At 46.2% G+C, this 24,478-nt stretch overlaps 1 protein-coding gene across 12 annotated transcripts in view; it reads right to left on the reverse strand.

The window, feature by feature from the left end:
• The window catches only part of MARCHF10 (membrane associated ring-CH-type finger 10), a 111,546-nt gene that overhangs the window by 36,708 nt on the left and 50,360 nt on the right, over positions 1-24,478 (reverse strand). For 3 of the 12 annotated variants that reach the window (XM_009433023.4, XM_054670580.2, XM_063799901.1), the window contains exons 4-5: positions 21,812-21,983; positions 6,329-6,478 (exon numbers count right to left, since the gene is read on the reverse strand). In XM_009433023.4, coding sequence (XP_009431298.3) covers positions 6,329-6,478; positions 21,812-21,983 — 322 coding nt within the window. Of the gene's footprint in view, positions 1-6,328; positions 6,482-8,818; positions 8,933-21,811; positions 21,984-24,478 lie in introns of all 12 variants that reach the window. The other 9 variants (XM_016932699.3, XM_054670576.2, XM_054670578.2 and 6 more) reach the window with 5 other exon arrangements.

A 24,478-nucleotide genomic window follows, 5' to 3' on the forward strand; every position in this document is an offset into this window, starting at 1 on the left:
TGGCCAGAAGCATGCTAACTGTCTCTCTCTGTCTCTCTCTGTCACACACACACACACACACACAACTTAAGCCTCACAACCCTGTGAAATAGGTAACACAATCATACGACATTATAACTTGAGAGTACCAAGGCTTAGGGCAGTCACATAACTAGCCCAAGATCCTATTTCCAGTAAGTGATGGAATGAACATTTGAACCCACGCCTGCTCGATACTAGGGTTTGTGTTCTTAACCACCACCCTGTGTTAGCCCTTAAGAAACTGGCTGGCCTTCCGATTTCCTTGTGAAAATGAGAATCCATTGAATTCATCGTGGTGTGTGTGTGCTGTTGAGGGTCTTTTACCCTCTTGATGTGAGAAGGAAACTGACAGTACTTCTCTGATGCCACTTACCTTTATTCCCTCCTGACATCGGCCTCCCCCCGCTTTGTTCTCCTCTCTGCTATTGTGTGGGATCTGATGAGATGCTGCTCTTTTTATCATTCCATTTCTAAAGCGGTTCACCCTGTAGAGTGGACGGGACTCCACGGGCCCTGGAAGGTCTGTGTTGATAACAGCTCGGGCTGGTGAAATGCAAATCCTCAGAGCATCGGGCACCACCAAGGGCCAAGTCAATTCTGGCTTACTTTAATTGGGGCTCCTCACAGGGGGGCACCAGTGTGAGTCTCTAATGTCCTAATACTCGGGCAGCTTCTTTTATTGTTAACTGCATGGGACACTCAGCAACGCAGTATGAATCTTGACTCATCAGCTCTTCTAGAAATCAGTTAAGCTCTCCTCTCAGGCCCCTCCTGGGTTTTATAAACCCCAGTTAGAGATGCAGCAGCAATTCAAGGATGCTTTGAGCATCTGGCTGTGGAACTACAGCGCTGGAGCTGGTGGCGAGGCCACTCCAGACTGGGCCGACCCCCATTTTGGGAACAAATGCTTCTACGTAAGCAACTGAATTCTCCTGAAAATTTTTTAAAATAGAAAAGGGGGCTGGGGGCCATGGCTCACGCCTGTAATCCCAGCACTTTGAAAGGCCGAGGTGGGCAGATCACTTAAGGTCAGGAGTTCAAGACCAGCCTAGACAACATGGTTAAACCCCATCTCTACTAAAAATACAAAAATTAGCCGGGTGCTGTGGTGTGTACCTGTAATCCCAGCTATTTGGGAGACTGAGGCAGGAGAATCGCTTGAACCCAGGAGGCAGAGGTTGCAGTGAGCCCAGATAGTACCACTGCACTCCAGCCTGGGCAACAGAGTGAGACTCTGTCTTAAAAATAAATAAATACATAAATACATAAATCAATAAAATAGAAAAGGGATCCAGAGGAGTTGGCAGTGCAGGCTTTGGCTGATGACTTTTTTTTTTTTGAGACAGAGTTTCACTCTTTTTGCTGGAGTGCAATGGTGCGATCTCGGCTCGGCTCACAGAAACCTCCACCTCCTGGGTTCAAGCAATTCTCCTGCCTCAGCCTCCTGAGTAGCTGGGATTACAGGCATGCTCCACCAAGCTCGGCTAATTTTGTATTTTTAGTAGAGACAGGGTTTCTCCATGTTGGTCAGGCTGGTCTCCAACTCCCGACCTCAAGTGATCCGCCTGCCTTGGCCTCCCAAAGTGCTGGGATTACAAGTGTGAGCCACCGTGCCCGGCCGGCTGATGACTTTTTGTTTTGAGTTTGTTGGAGGGCCTTGGAGGTGAGCTCACAGCGCTGGAACCGGAACCTTCCGGTCATTCCCTGAACGCACATGACCCATCCCTGTGAGGAGAAACACCCAATGGGCAAAAGAATCAGCAAGGGCCGCTTTTGAAAAACAGAAACTGGAAGCTCAATGGGAGCCATTAGCTCATCTCATAGAGGCCACTGAGTTGCCACGGAGTGATGCTGGCCTGGGGGACAGAAGAAGTCCCAGGGTATGCGCGGTGTTGCGGCTCCTGCAGATTCCTGAAACATGCATCTTCACCCCTGTCTCATCACCACAATGGTCTTCCTCTTTAAAAATTCAATCAGAGCTTCTCTGCAGTGTGTGTGTGTGTGTGTGTGTGTGCGCGTGTGTGTGTGTGTTTCCCCTAAAGGTGGCAGACTGTGCCATTCTCGATTTATGCTATTTTAACCTTATTTTTTTTATGTCTATCAAATAGAGAGCAGATTTCAGGAGCTCTAGGGCTGGGAATAGACAGGCACATTGGTATGCCAGGGATGTGCTATTCATAGACCAGGCCCTGCAGATGCTGCAAATGCTTCTCTGAGGCCCTGGGCTCCAGCTGTGAGTGAAGTGCCTGCCATCTCCAGGAGTTCTAGGGCAACAGAATGAAACCAGAACAAGCATCTGTCTGCCTTAAGACTATGCCTTTGGTCTCGACTTCTTGGTGTGCTTGACCAATAGTTTCCTACATTCCAACAGCCACACACTTTTAACTTTTTTCCCTCTGGTTATAAAAGTGGTTTATCATCATTGGAGAAAATTTGGAAACTATAGAAGAGGATGAAGAATAAAATAAAAATCCCCCATAATCCAAAACTCGGATGATCATTGCTACTGTTCTGGAATTCAGAGTGGGTTGCATACTCAAGACCCCAGGGCTGTTTTCATCCTGCAATTGTGCTTTGGCTCAGCTTCTTTTCTTCTTTCTTTCTTTTTTAATTTTAGAAACAGGGTCTTGCTCTGTCACCCAGGCTGGAGTACAGTTGTAGGCTCAAACAATCCTCCTGCCTCAGCCTCCTGAGTAGCTGGGACTACAGGTGCATGCCACCACACCTGGCTCATTTTAAAATTTTTTCTAGAGATGGGGTCTCACTTTGTTGCCCAGTCTGGTCTCGAACCTCTGGCTTCAAGCAATCCTCCTGCCTTGGCCTCCCAAAGTGCTGGGATTACAGGCATGACCCACCGTGCCTGGCCATGGCTCAGTATTTGAACAATGAATTTATTACCTTTAGGTGGAACATGTATATTGTAGCTTACCACAGGCTCCATAACCCGTTATGCATCTGTCCTGCTATATCCACCTGCTCCCTGAAGGCATTTGAATTTATAACCCAGGGCTCTCTTATCAAGAGATATTTCTTAACAAACAAAACTAAAGTGAAGAAATTAAGTATCTTATTATGAGCATTATGCCATGCCATTAGCTATTCTTTAAGAACATATTAATTATAGTATAAAGGTATATATTATAATTTGTTAACTCTTCCCCTATTGTTGAGTATATAGGTTGTTTTGAGGTTTGACTGTCAGCGATTACAATGTGATAAATGTCCTTGCTCATACATTTTTGACTATATATTTTCTTAGACTAGATCTATGGGAGTGAAATTGCTAGGTCAAAAGGTATGAACTTTCTAAGAGGCTTTGACACGTTACCAAATTCCTTTCCAGAGAGTTTTTACCAAATGACCCAACAGGTAGGCTATGAAAGCATCTCTCTCATAACTGTCACCAGCAATCCATGTCAGTAGCATAGACACAACAGTGCCCAGGAATGTTCGTTGTTAGTTTCACTACTAGTATTACGTATCATTTTTAAAACCTTAGTCAAATGGGTAGGCCAAATTTACGTCATGTAGATTTACATTTATTACCTTCTGAGGTTGAACTTTTTAAAAAATATGACCTATATTGTCTCCAGATGAACTTTAAAAAAATGTTTATTAGCCATCTGTATTTTTTGTGTGTGTGTGTGAGACAGAGTCTCACTCTGTCACCCAGGCTGGACTGCAGTGGTGCTATCTTGGCTCACTGCAAGCTCCGCCTCCCGGGTTCACACCATTCTCCTGCCTCAGTCTCCTGAGTAGCTGGGACTACAGGTGCCCGCCACCATGCCTGGCTAATTTTTTTTTTTTGTATTTTTAGTAGAGATGGGGTTTCACCATGTTAGCCAGGATGGTCTTGATCTCCTGACCTTGTGATCCACCTGCCTCGGCCTCCCAGAGTGCTGGGATTACAGGCATGAGCCACCGCGCCCAGCCTGGAAACTGTTTTTTTTTCTTTTTTTCTTTTTTTTTTTTTTGAGATGGAGTCTCACTGTGTCACTCAGGCTGGAATGCAGTAGGCATGATCTTGGCTCACTGCAACCTCCACCTCCCAGGTTCAAGCGATTCTCTTGCCTCAGCCTCCGGAGTAGCTAGGATTACAGGCATGCGCCACCACGCCCAGCTAATTTTTGTATTTTCTGTAGAGACAGGGTTTCACCATGTTGGCCAGGCTGGTCTTGAACTCCTGACCTCAAATGATCCGCCCACCTCAGCCTCCCAAAGTGCTGGGATTACAGGCGTGAGCCACCATGCCCAGCCTCCTTCCTTATTTTTCTATTAGGTATTTGTGTTTTTCTTATTGATTTGTGAGAGCTTTCTGCATATTATCTCTGTCATATTTGCTTCAACTCTTTCACTGATACAATTCAAATACCTGGCTCCTACTCCATTTTGTGCAAACCACTTTAGAATGTGAGAAAAGAAGCTAAAGGGAGACTTGTGAGGAAATAATTTGGGGAGATAAGGAGCCATGGGTATAATGGGACATTAGGATGAATTCTCATCAGGTCACAGGATGATGGGCGATGACTCCTGGGTGCAGACAGAATTGTATGAGTCCCATCCGTGGGTCCAGGAACATTTCACACATGGAGACGCTTACCTTTCTCCTTCCTTCCTTCCTTTCTTTTTTCTTTTTTTTTTTTGAGAAAGTGTCTCACTCCATTGCCCAGGTTGGAGTGCAGTGGCATGTTCACAGTGCACTGCAGCCTCGATGTCCTGAGCTAATTTTTTTTTTTTTTTTGGAGATATGGGGTTTCACCATGTTGGCCAGGCTGGTCTCAAACTCCTGGACTCAAGTGATCCTCCCACCTCCGCCTCCTATAGTGCTGGGATTACAGGGGTGAGCCACCCTGCCTGGTGAACCTCACCTTTCAAATAATATTCAACAGTTCATTAAGGGTTGTTGGCAGGAGAGAAACTATAAAAAGTTCAGTGCCCACTGTGTGGACTTATTCTGTGCTGGGTGCTGGTCAGTGTATTATTTTACTTAGTTATTATAACAATGCAATGAGGTAGATTTCATTATCCTTATTTTAAGATAAAGGAACTGGTGCCCAGAGTGGCTACTTTAGCACCCAAGATGCCATTGCTGGGAGGAAGAGCTGGCATTGGAGCTGAAGGCTGCCTTAAAGCTCATGCCCTTCCCGGCAGAAGGCACTGATCACTGGGACCCCGTGGACATCTCCTTGCTGCAGACTCATATATGCAGATTCCAAGCCATCAAAATACTAACACATTCTTCAATATGTATATATGTCCACCACCATCTATATCACATTTAAAAACAAAGGCAGGCCGGGTGCCATGGCTCACGCCTGTAATCCCAGCACTTTGGGAGGCCAAGGCAAGCAGATCACTTGAGGCCAGGAGTTTGAGATGGGCCAACATGGTGAAACCCCGTCTCTACCAAAATACAAAAAATTAGCCGGGCATGGTGGTGCGCGCCTGTGGTCCCAGCTACTTGGGAGGCTGAGGCATGCGAATTGCTTGAATCCGGGAGGTGGAGGTTGCAGTGAGTCGAGCTGGTGCCACTGCACTCCAGCCTGGGCAACAGAGGGAGACTCTACCTCAAAATAAATAAATACAATAAAAAAATAAAACAAAGGCAACTGTGTTCATTGGTCATGACATAATGTGATGCTCAGTGGTTTCCTAAGAGAAAGAATGGGTCCATGGCCAGGTTGACTGTGAGGTGATGCTTTCCATGAGTTCCAAGGGGGTGATACACCAAACCAGTCTTGGGGAATAAAGCATAGATTCGTTCCAATATTGTGTATTTCTCACACATCATGATCTCTCTGAGTTGAGTGCCCTGGGTCAGAGGGAGAAGATCTCTGTTGGGAGGTGAGCAGCCTGTCACCCACAGACACACATCCTCCCTATCCCAGGAACTAAGTGAGAACAACTGCCAGGTGGGACATGCCCCAGAGTTGCAGATCCGCTTCTCTGCCTTCCCCAACCCCTGCCATCTACCACCCAAATGCCATCCACCATCCAAATGCCCTCTGGAGCAGCTGTACAGCTGGTGTCCACTCAAAACCAGTTACACTCATGGAGTTATGGGAGAGAAAAAGATACCCCCCCCGACCCCGCCTTCCCCTTTTCCCACCAGCCTCTCTTGGAGGAAAAAAAACGCCAAAAGCCCTAGGATCATACAATTTGCTTTTAAAGCTGTTTCATTTTAAGGTACATGCACCTCATTTACTTAAAAGTACAAGTATCTAAAAACCATAAAGAATTCACCGGGTAACAGCAAAAATCAGTCCTCCTCTCCAAGGACAAAGGTTCGGGAGCCCCGGGTCCTTACCTGCTCCCCTGGGAACCGGCACCTTTGCAGGCCACTGCTGTTTCTGTCTGCTTCTGTCCCCAGATGCTCTCGGGCTGTGCGATTCTGGGCTGACTGTAAATCTCCTCAGGTTTGGCTTCCTCTTTCTTAATAAAACCATTGGTGCTTGGTCTGCTGAAAGATGCAAAGTCTTTTCAATAATTATTTTGTTTACAGGAAAATGTCTTCCATATAAAGAATGTTCAAAGGGCCCAGCAATGTTTGGGGGTGGGGTTAGGTGGAAGGGCAGTCAAGAGAAGGGACCCAGGAGGTCACAGAAGAGCTGGATTTGAAATCTGGTTTCATATAACCATGTGAGCTTGGGAAAATCACTTCACCTCTCCAAGCCTCAGTTTCCCTACCTGCTACATGGAAATAATCATGCCTCCTTCATAGGATCACCTGAGGTCAGGAGTTTGAGACCAGCCTGGCCAACATGGTGAAACCCCATCTCTACAAAAATACAAAAATTAGCTGGGCATGGTGGCGCATGCCTGTAGTCCCAGAGGCTGAGGCAGGAGAATTGCTTGAACCTGGGAGGCGGAGCTTGCAGTGAGCCGAGATGGTGCCACTGCACTCCAGCCTGGGCAACACAGCAAGACTCCATCTCAAAAAAAAAAAAAAAAAGCCTCCTTCATAAGCACCCATGACGCCTGCGATGCAGAGGCCGAAGGTAGGGATCTTTCCTTTTGCTAAGAAGTTTTGTCTTTTTTTCTTTTTTTTTTTTTTTAAGATGGAGTCTTGCTCTTGTTGCCTAGAGTGGAGTGCAGTGGCATGATCTTGGCTCACTGCAGTCTCTGCCTCCCAGGTGCAAGCGATTCTCCTGCCTCAGCCTCCTGAGTAGCTGGGATTATAGGTGCCTGCCACCATGCCCAGCTAATTTTCGTATTTTTAGTAGAGACAGGGTTTCACCATCTTGGCCATGCTGGTCTCAAAGTCCTGACCTCAAGTGATCTACTCAGCTTGGCCTCCCAAAGTGCTGGGATTACAGGCATGAGCCACTGCGCCCAGCCTTGCTAAGAAGTTTCTAGGTTCCAATCCATAGGTGTTGGGATATGCCCGCTAGCAACACTGTCAAGAGCCTTCTACAGTTGGGACACGCAATGGCCCTGCCTCCCAAGTGCTCATCCAGGTTTGAATCACAACATATTTTGTATAATACCTGCATATTTATATCCTCAGGTTTATTAGCAAACATGCCTGTACAGAAAGGTTGCAAGCATCTGGGAACCGTATGCCTTTCTCTTTCCTGTCCCCTACCCTCCACTGTGTTGGGACGATATTCATAGGAAGACAGTAGCTGCGGTGCTATTGTGGACCTAGTTTCCAATGAACATTATCTTTTTAATCCACATTTTGAATTGGGTTGCTAATTGATACAGTTTTGAGTTTCCTCTTCACATGTATTTAGCGTCAGTGCACGTGAATGTGGAGGAAAAGTTCTAGTATATACCATGCACCTCTACAAGTTCTTGGGTTTACAAGGCAGTTACATCGTGAATATCTGGACGAAATTCCCCAAGATCATTTGTCTGGCTCATCTTCTTTAGACAGTTTGGAAATTTCACAAATAGATGTAGCCAGCTGGTAACATAGGGATAAAGCCGGGGAAGGCCCCCGACTTGTGTGTGAGAGCACAGCCTTTTTTGGCACATGAGGCAACTGGAGTCATGTTCCAGAGTGTAAGTTGTAGTCGTGTGAATAGTTTTCCTCCAGATTCAGGAAGGGAATTAAAATTCTTTCTGGCAGCCCATGAAACCTAATTTAATACAATGACTAGGTCTACTTACTTCTGACGGGCCCCAGGAGGGCATGGCAGTGGGTCCTGCAGGCCAAGACAGAGAGGATCATGCCCCGCAGGGAACTTACTAGAAGAGGGAAGCTGCTGGTGGCGTCGGAGCAACTTGGGGCAAGTTGATGGAGCCCAGAGAACTTGTAGGTGTGAAAGGAGAGAGTGAAAGTTCTCTGCCAAATGAGAAGATAGTCTTGGGATGGCGTAGGATGTTGATTAGACATGATTTTGCTGATCAAAAAGGGGGTGAGAGGAGGAAGGTGAGAGAGTGAGAGACAGAAAGAGAGAGAGAGAGAGGGATCAGGTGTTTTACACTAAGGGATCCATCACTGAGGGAAGGAGGGAAGCATTTTCCCACTACCAAAAGTTGCATTCCTTGAACATAGAGGCTTCTCCCTTATCACCTGAGACCTCAGACCCCCTCAGTTCTCAGAAGTCCTGCCTCCTGCTTTCCAACTCACGGAGAGAAGAGGAAGAAACAGAAGAAGGGCCAGGGAAGGGGCAGGCGTGGGGCTCAGGCCAAGTCTAGAAGGTCAGGACCTGGCCCCAAGGTCCTGAGGATAAGAATTTCACTTTGATTTCCAGCAGGAATCCCAGCAGAATATTCAAAGTTCCCGCGCACCCCAGGCAGCAGAACTTCACACTGCCCAGAGGCCACCGAGCCCCGCCACTGCATTCACCTTCACAGGGAGGGATGCTTCTGCTCATGGGACCTTTCTTCCCCAGACTGCACCAGCCAGAAGGTCCTCTGAGGTCTGTTTCCGGTTTATTCCACCAAGTCGGCTCTGACTCTGCTTTGGAAAAAACCCTTACTTTCAGCGTTTTTAAAAAATGGCCTTTAGTGTTTAAATATTCTAAAATTGCTTAATGAGTATGTCTTTTCTCTCCAACTAGCCTGCACGCTCCTTAAGAATGAGGATCGTCTCTCAGCCAGTCTACACGTTGCCTCATACTGCTGTGCAGGACAAGTATTAATTGCCTTGTCGTGCAGGACAAATATTAGTATGATTTGTGAGGCTTGAGAAGATGCATTCAGCCCAAACTACAGGGGAACTTCAAAACTAGAACACATTTTTTTGTTGTGCAGAACGCCCAAGATGGCTTAAGATAAAAGGTTATTTGATTTGTTTTCTTGTTCAAAAAAACTGCTTTCTTCAAAGCATCAGATCTCTTAAATGATTGCCAAAACCATTACCGTGTGTCCTCTAATCAAGTTCTCAGCAAACTAAAATAATAAAGCTGAACAACTGGAGATTGTTGTACTAGGCCTGGCAGTGAAGAAATCGCCGCTATTAGTGTAGGCAGGATCCTCTGACCTTTGGCAACTTTAACCTCAGTTTCTGCAACTGTAAAATGGTCCATCTTGTTACTGTGAAGTTTAGCAAAAATGTACATAAATGGCCTAACTGGTGCATGCTAGGTGCTAATAATGGTAGCTGCTTCTTCTACTGTAAAGAATACTACCACTACTACTGAGAATAATAATGGGAAATCTGAAGTCATTCCCATGAGACAACTGAATTTGACCAGAAACTCATTGTTATGCAGACTTCACAGGTTGGGAATAACTTATTCAATAGCCTTCATTCCGGTGTAGTTCTTGTTGATTCTCTCCCTCAATCCTTCTTTTATAAAATCCAAAAGGCAAATAGCAACTCTTTATATTATGATTTGTTCAACAAATACCTGTGTGCTTTTGCTATGCTATAATTTGAGGGTTCACAAAGATGAGCAAGATGTTGCCTCATGACCTTAAAGATTATTATAATCTAATTTGGCTGCACTGCTGACTTCTTCCCTGTGATACCCTTTTGGTTCCATGGAAAACAAAACTCTTGCAAAATATTTTCTCTTCTCTGTCTGTAAGTGCAGTCACAAATGAGGTGACCTAGATTGCACAGTTTGTGTGTACATGGGTTTAAGAGTTTCTAGGTCCAGGCACGGTGGCTCACGCCTGTAATCCCAGCACTTTAGGAGGCCAAGGTGGGTGGATCACGAGGTCAGGAGTTCAAGACCAGCCTGGACAAAATAGTGAAACCCCGTCTCTACTAAAAATACAAAATATTAGTTGGGCATGGTGGCACGCACCTGTAATCCCAGCTACTATGGAGGCTGAGGCAGGAGAATCACTTGAACCTGGGAGGCGGAGGTTGCAGTGAGCCAAGATCACACCACTGCACTCCAGCCTCCAGGCCGGGCGACAGTGCAAGGCTCCATCTCAAAAACAAACAAACAAACAAACAAAAAAGAGATTCTAACATTCAGCCAGGCATGGTGGCTCATGTCTGTAATCCTAACACTTTGGGAGGCCGAGGCAGGAAGATCACTTGCGCCCAGGAGTTTGAGACCAGCCTGGGCAACAAAGTGAGACTCCTGTCTCTACAAAAAAAGAAATAAAAAAAATTAGCTGGGTGTGCTGGCACATACCTGTGGTCCTGGCTACATGGGAGGCTGAGGCAAGAGGACCATTTGAGCCCCAGGAGGTCGAGGCTGCAGTGAGCTGTGTTTGCACCACTGCACTCCAGCCTGGGCAAGAGCATGACATTGTCTAGAAAAAGAGTTTCGAACCCTCAATTTGTATACCAAGTTCCCATCACTTCACTTGCATGAAAAGTGAATCAAATTTCAGACCTTTGGGGGCTAGGATGGGTCTTTACCATGTCCATGGATTCATAATCTGCAGGAAGACCAAGTCCTATTTATTCTGGACGATGAAATTACCTTCCTTTTCAGGTAGCAGGACAAGCCCTTTGCCTTATAGAAAAGGAAGGGGTTTGTGTTCAGGAGTTTCACTGCCAGGTAACTCAATATCCTGTTTATCAATGAATTTTGGGAAGACTTTGGTTTGCTTTGGACAACATACAGACCCCCTGCTTCCAGGATCTGAGCAAGGTGATGCCTCCAGTTTTAAAGAAACCAAACAGCTGTTTAGATTAAAGGCATCTGCCTCTGTTCTCTTGACAATGCTGGGAAACTGTGATTGTCGACTGAAGACTTCTTAATTTGACCAGGAAAGGGGAAAAAAAAGGTAGAAATCTTATATTTGTACAAGACCCTGACAAGTGAGAACCAAGTCCATTCAGCTGTTCACGTTCGGCTCCTCCCAACACTTGTCATCCACAGACAGTTCTTTATAGACAAAGTCGAAAAGGAAGCATAAAAGGGAAATACAGTTCCGGAACCCTTATCCCGCCCCACATTACTTTGACTGGGATCCCTGGTGCCTAGGAGGTGCCAAGATCCCAATGGAGAGACAACTCTTTGAAAAAAAAAAAAATGTGCTTTCTTTGGATCCTGGGAAGAATTACAGCTTAATCGCAGGAGCCAATGTTGCCTTGGGGTAATAGGCAGCTTTCTGTGCAGTCACAAATAATAGGTCGCGTCTATTTGCCTATTTGAGTGTGCGAGAAATGTGTGTTGTCTCACGTACCCAGAGGAGATCTTAATTAAAGCTTAATTATGTACCATAAATATGTTTTATTTTGGAACTCAGGGGTGGGATTTTTGATTTTAGGAAATGTGATGCCTAATAAGTAGGCAGGAAAGGGAATGTAAACATCGGCTGAGCCCTTTCATTTGTCCCTCCTCCGAGTGGTTCTGAACGGGTTTCAGTTCCAGTGTGTGCCTTCAGAACGGCCTGCCCCCGGTGCCACCGCTCAGGGCGGCCTTGGCGTGTGCACATTCACATAGCCAAGGGTATGATCAGACGCATTAGGAGAGCCTGTTTGGTTTCTGGGGGTGACATTGCACAGCGTGCCAGCTACAGGAGGTAAGAAATCAAATGAGTCTCCGGAGAGGATGGGATTTTATTGGTCGCTCGCTCCTTTGGCGCTAGAAGGTGCAGCCCCAGTGCAGTGGCCACGCTGTCCCATCTTCCTGCTCCCCCGAACACCACACTGCCTGGTATTGTTCTTGGTGTTGCCTCTGGCCCCTCTCCTGTCCACCTGGCCTTCCGGAAGCCCGAAGTCCCCTCTCCCTGACTGCGCTGTGCTGTGTGCCTTGCAAGAGTGACTTACCACATGAGGTAAATCCTACTGGGCCTTCTGGGGCCCTGAAGGCACAGCACAGGGGTCTCAGCCGGAGTGGGGCAGGAGATGGGGAAGTAGCACAGCGCGGCGGGGGACTCGGGCACGGGGTCCGGGGAGGTGGAAGCGGTGCTTGTGAAGGAGGGAACGGTTACCAGAGGGAGAGGACAGTCGGGAGGTTCCTGGGCCACTGGGGAGGCAGGTGGCACTAGTGGCAGGAGGAGGCAGCAGTAATTGGTATTGGGCTGCAGGACAGGGGAGAAAGCGAAGACGGAGCAGTAAGGGGTGTATTCAACACAGAACAGGGGGTGCTTGCTGCTGCCACCTGCACAAAAGAAAAAGAGCAGTCAGGAAGCAGCACTGGCGGTGGGGGGGAAGGACATAGAAACGTCTGCGAATGAATCCAAACTCAAAAATTGTTCTCCAATGTCATAGGAGCAGCAGGCCTGGCTCCTGCCCAGGAGGCACCTGGCCTAGATCTCAGCGTCACTGAGGAGTTAACCAAGGGAAGCGGCACCAGCATCACACCCTGTTCCAGCCAACAGTCTCCAGCGTCCCTGACAGATGTCGGGAAGTTCTTTTCCCCGTAAGATCCCGGAGAATGTCCTGAGGCTGCCTTGTGGAAGCTCTGGGGCCTTTCTCGTCTCCCACTGCCAGCTTAATGAGCTGTGCTGGTAGCAACAGATGGCGCCCCGCAGGGTCTCACTTGGGTAAGGCTCTCTCCCTCAATCCTCCAGCTGCCCCCGCTAGCAGGCTGTAGTCATGCCCTGATCTGGCCTTTCTGCTGCGGAGGGGAAGCTTGGGAAAAAGAGAAAGAAAGGAGAGAGATCCCGGCGGGATCATGGGAAGGGAGAAAAATCAAGCTGGGTGAAAAGCAGGTAAACAAGAGAGATGTCTCGTTGAAGCTGATGATCTGTTCACTAACCTCACGCTCAAACTGCTAACCTCGCTGGAGGCAGAATACGGGTGCCTGATGGAGTCATGAGTCAGAGCTACCCCCTCACGCCTGACAAATCTCAGCTTTGTCACTAACCAGCTGGGTCACCTTGAATCGACGGCTTACCTGCCCGGAACCTGTTTCCTCACCTGCAAAACGAGACGGGTGTTTTTTCTAGCCTTGCTCCTTCAAAGGTGGTTCACAGACCAGCCACATCGATGTCACCTGGGACTTCTTAGCAATGCAGGATCTCAGCCCACCCAGACCTTCTGAATCAGAATCTGTAGTTGCTCAAGAGCCCCAGGTGTTTCTCATGAATGTTAATGTTTGGAAAAGCAAGGCTCTGAGACAGCTGCCCAAACCCTGGTGATGAGAATCACCTGTTGTTCTTGTTCAAAAATAGCTTCGCAGGCCCCTTTACTGGAGATTCTGATGCTGTGGGTCAGGGACAGGAAGCAGGAATTTTTATTTTTATGAAGAACCTCCCTGGTGATTTTTATTGTCAAAAAAGTTTGGGAGATGCTGCAGCTAAAATCAGTTCCAAGTCTAAAATCCACAGTTGTAGCCATCCAGTTGAAAACTATCACCTAAGGCTGGGCGTGGTGGCTCACGCCTGTAATCCCAGCACTTTGGGAGACCGAAGCAGGCGGCTTACTTGAGGTCAGGAGTTTGATACCAGCCTGGCCAACAGGGAGAAACCCCATCTCTCCCAAAAATACAAAATTAGCCGGGCGTGGTGGCGCATGCCTGTAATCTCAGCTATTTGGGAGGCTGAGGCAGGAGAATCGCTTGAACCTGGGAGGCAGAGGTTTCAGTAAGCCGCGATCGGGCTATTGCACTCCAGCCTGGGTGACAGAGCAAGACTCCATCTCAAAAAAGAAAAAAAAAAAAAAAAAGAAGAAGAAAAGAAAACCATTACCTATCGTGGAGGGGTCTCAGTCCTTAGTGCCATGCTACAGAGGATTCGAGTAAATATTATCCACTTCTTTCTTCCTAAATGGCCTCTGGAGTGGCTCCTATTTCTCGGGATCATTTTTCTCTCTCTAGCTGTCTTCACTCATTCTTCTCTTTACAGTTGTTATCTCCCAAAGTCCCCCCAACATCTCTCTTCTTACTCCATCCACTCTTTCAGGGGAGACATTCTTGCCATTTCAGCCACCTCTTACTCACTGCAGGCCCTTGGGTCCTACCAGCAAGTGCTCTGGGAGGAAGGGGAGTGCTCTGTTGGGCAGGAGACCTGGGTCCCCAGGTGCTTCCTGGCATTGCTACCTGGCTGCCCTGCCTGCATCTCAAAGGCAACACTGCAAAAGGGGACCCACCTTCTCCTTGCTTCCTCAGCCTTGGCAGAGGCAACCTCCACTGACCTAGTTTCCTGGGCCAGATTCCTGAGTTCTCTTTGATTCCTCTTTCTTCCTTATCCCTACATCCAAGTCACCAAGTTCTGCCAGCTTTACTTCTTAAATGGCTCTCAAGCCCACTCCCTCTTCCTATTCCCTCTGCTTTTTTTTTTTTTAAATAGAGATGGGGTCTTGCTATGTTGACCAGGCTGGTCTTGAACTCCTGGCCTCAAGCAATCCTCCCATCTCAGCCTCCCAAAGTGCTAGGATTCCTTACAGGTGTGAACCACTGCATCTGGCCCTCTTCCTTCTGCTTTTGCTCCCGCTCAAGCCCTTCTCATTTCTCCCCCGGTTCCCTGCAACTGCTACTTGTCTGGTCTCTTGGCTGTGTCTGGCCACCCTCACACTCTCAGCTGGCCCTTCTCCATGCTGCAGTCAGAGTCAGCTTTTAAAAATCCAATCTGATGGCATCACTTTCCTATGCAGAGCCCTTCCAGGACTGATGCCCCGTCGCCTCCAGCATGACATTTAAGGCCCTTGGAGGCCTGATCCTTGCCTACCGGTGGGGCCTCAACTTTATATTTCCTAATTTGTAGCCTGACCCTAAACCAGAAACCAGAGCTTCTCTCTCTCTCTCTCTCTTTTTGAGATGGAGCCTTGCTTTGTCGCCCAGGCTGGAGTGTGGAGTGCAGTCACATGATCTCAGCTCACTGCAACCTCTGCCTTCTGGGTTCAAGCGATTCTCCTGCCTCAGTCTCCCAAGTAGATGGGATTACAGGTGCACATCACTACATCTGGCTAATTTTTGTATTTTTAGTAGAGATGGGGTTTCATCATGTTGACCAGGCTGGTCTTGAACTCCTGACCTCAAGTGATCCACCCACCTTGGCCTCCCAAAGCGCTGGGATTACAGGCGTGAGCCACCACGCCTGGCCCTAAACCAGAACTTCTGAAACTCAAATGTACATAGGAATATCCCTGAGATCTTCTTCAATGCAGGTTCTGAGCCAGTCAGTCTGGACTGGGGCCTGAGGTTCTGCATTTCTAAGAAGCTCTCAGATGATGGTTTCTGCTACTTGCCTGGGGACACTTGGAGCACAAGGCCCTAGATTATCTGTAGCTCCTCGATATGTGTCTCTCCCTGTCTTCCTTGCTCCCTCTCCTCCGTTCCTTTGCACACTCAGTACCTGCTGCCAGGCACATCTTTCTTGCCCTCTTCACCTGGTTAAACCCCTGTCCTTCAGGATTTTCACTCCACCTGGCCCTGCCCACAAGCTCTTAGAACTTACCTTGGTCAGGGTGTGCATTGCACTATCTGCCCTTATTGGAATCCTGCTCACCCACCAGGCTGGGAGCCCTGGAGGGCAGGCCCCGTGTGTTTTGTATTCTGGTTCCCCATTACCCGGCAGGTAAATACGTATAAATGAAGTGCTGAATGAATGAGCAGTGGATGAGTACACCAATTCGCCCTGGTATCATACACCCTGGGACGTGGGGGACAGTTGGATGTATTTGCTAACATCCCCATAGGTACTGGATAAACGGATGACTTCACTGATGATCAAATCGTTAAAATTTTTAATAATCAAATTATAACCACTTTTTTTGTTGTTGTTGTCGAGACATGGTTTCACTCTGTCGCCCAGGCTGGAGTGCAGTGACACAATCTCGGCTCACTGCAACCTCCTCCTCCCGGGTTCAAGCGATTCTCGTACCTCAGCTTCCCAAGTAGCTGGGATTACAGGCATATGCCACCACACTCAGCTAATTTTTGTATTTTTAGTAGAGACAGGGTTTCACCATGTTGGCCAAGCTGGTTTCTAACTCCCAACCTCAGGTGATCCGCTTGCCTTGGCCTCCCAGAGTGCTCGGATTACAGGCATGAGCCACTGCGCCCGGCCAAATTCTAACCACTCTTACATCTCAAATACAAGTGTCTTTGGTCAAGCAGTGTTCTTATGGAGACATTAGCCCTGGAGTAGTTGGCGGTGTTGGGAGGAGGGTTCATAAGCAGAGGAAGGCCTGGGGATTAACCTTTGCCTAAAGCCTGGTCTACATCCAGGGTTTCCACCCACCTATCTACCTGGTGAGACTGGCAAGGATTCCATTTTACTGATGAGGAAACTGAGTTCAGAGAAGTTGTCCGCTCACATTTATGGGGTTATAAAGTGATAGCACCAGGATTTGGAGCCAAGACTTCATTCTGGGTTCTGCGACAACCCCGAGCCCCCCTGTCTTGAGAGCATGTATCATAATAGAGAATATGATTCTCTATTAAAAAGTGGGAGTATCCACTTAAATTGTTTGTTTTTTTCTAACTTGGCAGATAGCTTGGAAAGTTCCTGGACACCAGTTGGACTTGCCGCGAAAACCATTAATCTTGGCCTTTCAGAGAAAATCTTCAGAAGAATTTATTTGCAAGGTGAATTATGAGGATTTAGGATTTGCCCTCAAATTTCTCTTTCAGGCTGCTCTTCAAATAAATATTTCCCCATCCAAAAGAGACCACAGTTATTTTAGATGTTTGTCTCTTAACATCTGAATGCACTGCTTTTTCTTAGCTTTACAAGAACCTGTCCTCACAATAATCCACTCTACAGCTGAAAAGTCTTGTTACTCCTGCAAATCTGAACCCAGTAATGACTAACATTGCACCCAATAAGAAGTGAGGATAATTTCAGAACACTTGGCTTTGCTTTAAAGGGCAAGATTTTGGAAGCAGGTTCACAGGACTCCATCCAGATCTGTCTTCCTGGCACACAGCTCAGGGGACCATGCCCAAGCTCCAGGTGACAGCAGAGGGCAGGAGAGGGGACGCTTGCTTCCCACACGTCTGGCCCTAGGGTAGGGAGCTCGTTAGGACTCCAGGTGCCAGAATCCCACAGCACAGTGGCCTCTGGATGCCCCTTCGTGTCCTGGAAAGGAGAGGCGGCTCCTCTCCAACTCAGGGTGGGGCTGGGAGAGGTCTTGACAGCAGGCAGGCCTTGGAGGCCACTGCAGCTCCCCAGATGTCCCTGTGCCTCTGCACTCGCTGGGCCTGCTAGCTGTTCTGGGTCTCAAGGGTATATATACAATTCTGAACATGTAACTAAGAACATGTAACTCCACTAGGCTCATACCTCACCCTACACCAGCGTTCATGATGTGGGATTTCTGAGCTGACTGCACGTGAGACCCGGCCAGGTCTTGACTCACTGCCTGAATTTTCCACGTCTTTCTGGAGATAAAGCCTTTCTCTGGCTTGGTGAATGCTGTCTGATTCTTCATCTTTTTCCATTTGGCATTTTGCTTTGAAACTCAGAGTGTTGTAAAAGTAGTTGTACCTGCATTTATGTTAGAGATTCTAAAAAATACAACTCTGAGCTGGGTGCTGTGGCTCATGTCTGTAATCCTAGCACTTTGGGAGGCCAAGGCGGGAGGATCACTTGAGCCCAGGAGTTCAAGACCAGCCTGGGCAACAAAGCAAGACCTCGTCTCCATAAAAAGTAAAAAAAAATGGCTAGGTGTGGTGGCTCATGCCTGTAACCCCAGTACTCTGGGAGGCCAAGGTGGGTGGATCACCTGAGGTCGGGAGTTCAAGACCAGCCTGACCAACATGGAGAAACCCTGTCTCTACTAAAAATACAAAATTAGCTGGGCATGGTGGCGCATGTCTGTAATCCCAGCTACTCGGGAGGCTGAGGCAGGATAATTGCTTGAATCCGGGAGGCGGAGGTTGCCGTGAGCCGAGATCGCGCCATTGCACTTCGGCCTGGGCAACAAGAGCGAAACTCTGTCTCAAAACAACAACAACAACAAAACAAAACAAAAACAAAACAAGTAAAAAATTAGCCAGGCATAGTGGCGTGTGCCTGTAGTCACAGCTACTTGGGAGGCCGGGGTCAGAGGATCACTTGAGCCCAGGTGTTTGAGGTTGCAGCGAACTATGATTACACCAGTACACTTCAGCCTGGGCAACACAGTAAGACCCCATCTCTATAATCAATCAATCAGTCAATCAATAAAATACAACTCTGATTTTTGTAAAGAAAAAAAGATGTTTTGGGAGGACAACCTTAAGACAAAGAAAACAAAGTTTTCTAGTCCCATCTACTCATTATCTGCTGCTCTCATGTGCTAGGAATAATAATGCAATAATTAATTGAGTTGCCACAGTGGCAGGGACTGTCCTAAAGGCTGGATGTATGTTTTATCATTGAGTTCTCACAGCAATCCCAGCAGGCAGGATCTGTTTCTCCCCATTGTACAGATGAGGAAACTGAGGCACAGAGATGCTTTACTTGGCCAAAGGTAGACAGCAAATAAATGGGGCCCAGATGCAAATGCAAACATTTTGACTCCAAAACACTTGCCCATAAACCGCATGCGCCACTGCATGGAGAGAGATAACAAGGACCACCACAAGTCACTCATCCAGAAGCAGTTTCATGGACTATACAAACTTAATTTAAATGTGTGAATTCCTTCTAACAGGATGAAGAGCAATCTGATGCCTTCTCAGTTACAAATCTGTTTGTAGAGGGCATTGATAGTTCCTATATTTTAAATAGTTGTTTTGGAGGTTCTAGATGGCAGATTACATACAAAGAAAAATGCTTTTTTGATGACATGGATTATCATTACATAGATTTGCAGTGAGTCCAGCCATGTTCCCCAGCTATATATATTTTTTTCAGTAAAAGTCTGGTATAACACAGGAAGTTATACCAGATTCTACTTCTGTAGCCTATTAGGCAGATGTTGCGAAGGAATTTCACTGTGTTTGATGCTTCAATTTCGTACAGAATCTCAGGTCTGACATGGAAGAAGTTTTGATGACTTACTGCCAACTTTGTATCACCCCCAAAATGCTTTAGAGAAATATCTGTCTACAGAGGAAAGCAAGGAACTGTGACTTTAACTAGTGAATTGGATCAACGTGTCCAGCTAATTCAGGTACCAAATCCTATTTTTCTGTAACAGCAGAAAACTGTCACGACTGCCACTGAGCTCAACTTTTCCTGAACAGACTCAGCTAAAATCCTTGCCGTGTCTCAGTTCTCATTTCACTATGCTAATTAGGGAGCCCAGAGGGTGAGTCTACACATGTAAAATGGATGGATCTTAACACATCGATGCTTTGTTTTTAGCCAGATTGCTGCACAACTGATTCCACTTCTGCAGCAACTGCCATCCATCACCAGGACTGTTCTGCCTGGGGACAGCCAGGCCACAGCCCTGCTCACGTCTGCATGGGTCTTGGACGTGGTCTAGGGCCAGAACGCAGTGATGAAGCTGGCGGTTTGCAGAGGCTTTTACTACAAGTAACATCCCTCATTTGATGAAATAGATATCTTTCTGCCAACTTGGCTCTGTCACTGAAACCTGGTGTTTTTGTCTGGTAATTCTTCAAATTTGATGTTTTAAAGAATGTTAAGTGAATTAATTCCTCCTTTTCGTCAGTGCTATAAGTTCCATACATAGTTTGCTCAGTCTGAAGTACATCTGTATTAATTAGACAAACTAAAGCATTGGGTGGATCTAAACGGTTCCTTTTAATGATTTTTCTCCATGATGACAAAGCACAGTATACAAACAACCACCTGATTTTAGCAAGAGGGCTAAAAATTATATTGCATAAATGGAGTTGCATTATTTAAACTTAAATTCAGGCCAGGTGCGGTGGCTCACGCCTGTAATCCTAGCACTTTGGGAGGCAGAGGCAGGCGGATCCTTGAGATCAGGAGTTCGAGACCAGCCTGGCCAACATGGTGAAACCCTGTCTCTACTAAAAATACAAAAATTACCCGGAAATCGCTTGAACCGGGGAGGCGGAGGTTGCAGTGAGCTGAGATCGTGCCACTGCGCTCCAGCCTGGGCAACAGAGCGAGACTCTGTCTCAACAGAAACAAACAAACAAAAACAACAACAACAAAAAACAAAAAAACCCTGAAATTCAAACTTTTGCCATTAAAAACATCCTCAATTCGATAAATTACAACTTGTATTTTGAAATATTGGTGGAATGACCTTACCTGCTCTATTTCAAGCTTAAACAGCTGAATTAAAAGCCTAATTCCTATCAAAAGTCTTTAAAATGAGAAATTAACTGTGATGATACTTTCCCCTGATTAAATAAGAAGCAAGAGTTGGGGCTTTGCCTGAGAGGACATCATTTCAGAAGTCAATTTGGTTTTGACCTCGTTAAAGCAATAAAATGTGGGTGGTTAATCTGAGTGAAAGCTGCCATGTTCTAAAAATGTGTGAACACTTAACTGGATGGGTGGTTGCACCGCAGAAGCTATTTAGGATTGGAAAGTAGCTGTGATTTGGATTTTAATGAATTGCACACTGTTGACGAATTCTTCAGCAGTTAGCCTGGATCCTTTCCACTCAACTTAGACCTTTCTGCCTAGTTACTCCAACTTAAACCTCAGTTCCTGGAGGAATCAAGTTTGTCTTATAGCTGTTGTCTTTGATGGAGATGAGCCCGAGAGACATTAAATTTTCAGTGAATTTTATCCCCTTTCTGGATACTATTAAATCACTCCTGCCCCAGGCAGAAGACTGGTCTTTACTCTAAGGCAGCTAAAGAGTGACTATTTTTCCAAATTGCACAAAAGGGAGGATTTATCAAGCACCTTTTCTCTCAGAGAGGACAAACCCAGAACAGGAAAACTTTATTACTTTCTCTCTTGGCTATAAATTATGCTATTCAGATGTATTTGAAAGCTTCTCTTTATGCTCTTGCTTGAGCCATAAAACTTGATACCTGGGGCCAAATGCCTTTATCCCCAAGAAGGGTGAAGAAGATGAAAAGGCAGCAGCTCTAGGCAGAAGCCACACAAATGACTGGGCAGAAAATGCGTGCAGTGGAGAAAGTTACATTGCATGATTCATGCCTCCTTGACCTTATATTCTACTCTGAAATTAATGTTACTGTTTGCATAGGATCACTGGCCTTTCAAAACCTGAATTAGCCATTCAGAAAACACTAGGTTTAACCAATACCATCAATTTGATTGTTGTTGTTATACTTATTTATTTTTGAGGTGGGGTCTTGCTCTGTTGCCCAGGCTGAAGTGCAGTGGTGCCATCTTGGCTTACTGCAACCTCCACCTCCCGGGTTCAAGCGATTCTCCTGCCTCAGCCTCCCGAGTAGCTGGGATTACAGGCGTGTGTCACCACACCTGTTTAATTTTTGTATTTTTAGTAGAGACAGGATTTCACCACGCTGGCCAGGCTGGTCTTGGACTCCTGACCTCAAGTGATCCGCCGGCCTCAGCCTCTCAAAGTGCTGGGATTACAGGCGTGAGCCACCGTGCTCGGCCTGTTGTTGTTATTTTTAATACCGGGATTTTAGATCTGATGAATTTCAATAAGCCAGCCACTCACCTGGAGAGGGTTCGCTGGGGTCCACTTTCTCTGCTTTCCTTACAGTCATGGTACTTTTATGTTTCTGCTTGACTGATGTTTGGTCAATTGCTGGAAGTTTGGAGTCACACTTAAATGCAGATATCTTGATAGATGACCTTGGTTCAGTTAGAGCATCCTCCTCACTAGAACTCTACCAAAAATGAAATACGTCTGAGTATCAGTGGCCAAGTAGGTCAACTTTGTTAGGCAGACAAAACAGAAATGAGGCAAATGCAGTGACCCTCTCCGGCAATAATCCTAGAGTCTTCTGCCAGGTCAACACGCCCGTTCACCAGAGAGATTCAGATGGACTGGGCAGAGCAACTTAGAAATAACGGCAGAGTTAACGAGTCTGTTTTGTAGAACATTATGAAAGAATGCATTTTTCTGTGAGTGTGTTTTGTAGAACGTTATGAAAAGAATGCATTTCTGACCCTTAAGTAATTTGATGACCGATAAATAGCACATGTGCTTTTAAACTTCTTATTGTTTGTTATTTGAACTACTTTGGAGATAGGCTAGAAGAAAAAATGTTCCTTATGTTAATCATACACTTGACAATGAAAAGGAAATGTAGATAGTGTGACGGAGGCAGATTAAATCAGACCTCAGTTTCAATACTCTGCGTTACTGGGTGCAACACGAGACAGATTAATCTTTTAAAAAGTCCCCTCCTTGTCACTCTTCTATAAAGAAGTCAGTATAAATCTATGCATGGACAAATCATGATTCCTGCTGTGTCAGAATATCTCAACACAGCCATGCCAACGCAATAAAAATTATCCAGGCATGGAACAGCTTTATACTTGGCCACACTTACACCCGCCAAAGAAAGGATGAAAACAATATAAATATCAGAAACCTGGTCTTAAAGGTGATTTAAGTACAGCCTGATGGCTTTAGGTCCTGGTGTTGGTATGACTTGCTAGGCTATCCATTCTGCAACAAATAAATCACTAGGTTCCCCCTTCCCCGACCCTGGGGGGTCGTCGCGGTGGGGGTGGAGGGGGGCACTAAGCTCTCTCCTCCATTGCACATTAGTCCAGTGTTGGAAAGTCCTGTGAAAATGTGGTCTTTTGCCGGCATAGAATGCTAAATTAACATCCCTGGTACCTCCCCAACTGTTGCAATTTGTATTGATCTTGCTCACCGTTCTCCCTGTCAGTTGTGGCATTTTCATTTCACAGGCTCCTGACTCAGGAAAATACTCTGAGTAGCTTTGAATTATTGGGTGTGATGTAAGACAAACTAAATTCTAAAAAAGTCCTCTACTTGTCAGTCTTCTGTAAAGAAGTCTACATAAATCTACAGGTGGACACATCATTATGCTCCAAGATGATGAATCATATTTTAAATTTAGAGTTTGGATACAGCCTTCAAACAAATAATTCTTGTTTCTCCGCACAATTTCAGAAAACAGACCACCCTCAGATAAAGGAACCAGAAAAGCACAAGACACAACAAACTGACTGTTCTCCCCTTTTCTTTCCGATTTTGCTATTTAATTGAAATCCTTGCAAATAACTCTGAAATGTCAAAGATGAAACATTAGGTCATTTCTTTTTTCTTTTTTTCTTTTTTTTGAGACAAAGTTTCACTCTTATTGCCCAGGCTGGAGTGAAATGGTGCCATCTTGGCTCCCTGCAACCTCCGCCTCTCGGGTTCAAGCAATTCTCCTGCCTCAGCCTCCCGAGTAGCTGGGATTACAGGCACCCACCATCATACCCGGCTAATTTTTGTATTTTTAGTAGAGACGGGGTTTCGTTATGTTGGCCAGGCTGGTCTCGAACTCCTGACCTTAGGTGATCAACCCATCTCAGCCTCCCAAAGTTCTGGGATTATAGGCGTGAGCCACCGTGCCTGGCTAAAACATTAGGTCATTTCTGAACATGAGATAGGTTCTCTATTCTCAGAAAAGAAAATGCGGGCACATTTTAAGTATGACAACTAAGAATGTCATTGTAATTGGGTCCTGGAAGTCACAGTCCTGGAACTGGGTCCCAAGAAGAGCATCAATGAATAAGGGACAGAATTTCTTCCATAAACTGCCCAACAAAATCAGCTCACTGCAGTGGGTTAAGTCAACTCCCACAGGGCCCTGCAAGTCAGCCCTTTATTTCCAGCCAGCAGAAAGGCAGGAAAAATGCTCCAGGCGAGGATGACCAACACCTGTGTCAGCAGCAGCAGTAGCAGCAGCAGCAGCAGCAGGTGTCCGCTCAGCTCATCTTAGCGGATCCATTTCCATTACCCCCAGCCAGGGCCGGAATTCTTGGCTTGGTGAATAGCGAGGAGACCTTTATTGGTTGAGCTGTTAAGCCACGTTTATCCTTCCTCCACCCATTCATTAAACCTCAAGCCTTTAGTGCACTGAAGAGGTGAAAGCTTGGCCAATTAAACCATCCTGTTACCTGCGGGATTGTGAGCCTACATTGTGAATACATCCTTCTCTGGTTCAATCAACCTTATTTCTAGGTAGTAATCATTAAGAGTCTAGAAATTGCAGCTAGAAGTTGGTGTTTTATCAGTTGTAAACCGAAGGTACAATGGCAAGAAGTGTAATACTTACAAATGTGTTAATGGACTTTTTTCCTGCTTGCCTCATTGAGAAATCTTAAATAAATCACGTCCACCTTTTGGTCTTTATTC

Source organism: Pan troglodytes, chromosome 19 (assembly GCF_028858775.2).
Source record: "Pan troglodytes isolate AG18354 chromosome 19, NHGRI_mPanTro3-v2.0_pri, whole genome shotgun sequence".
Classification (NCBI taxonomy): domain Eukaryota; kingdom Metazoa; phylum Chordata; class Mammalia; order Primates; family Hominidae; genus Pan; species Pan troglodytes.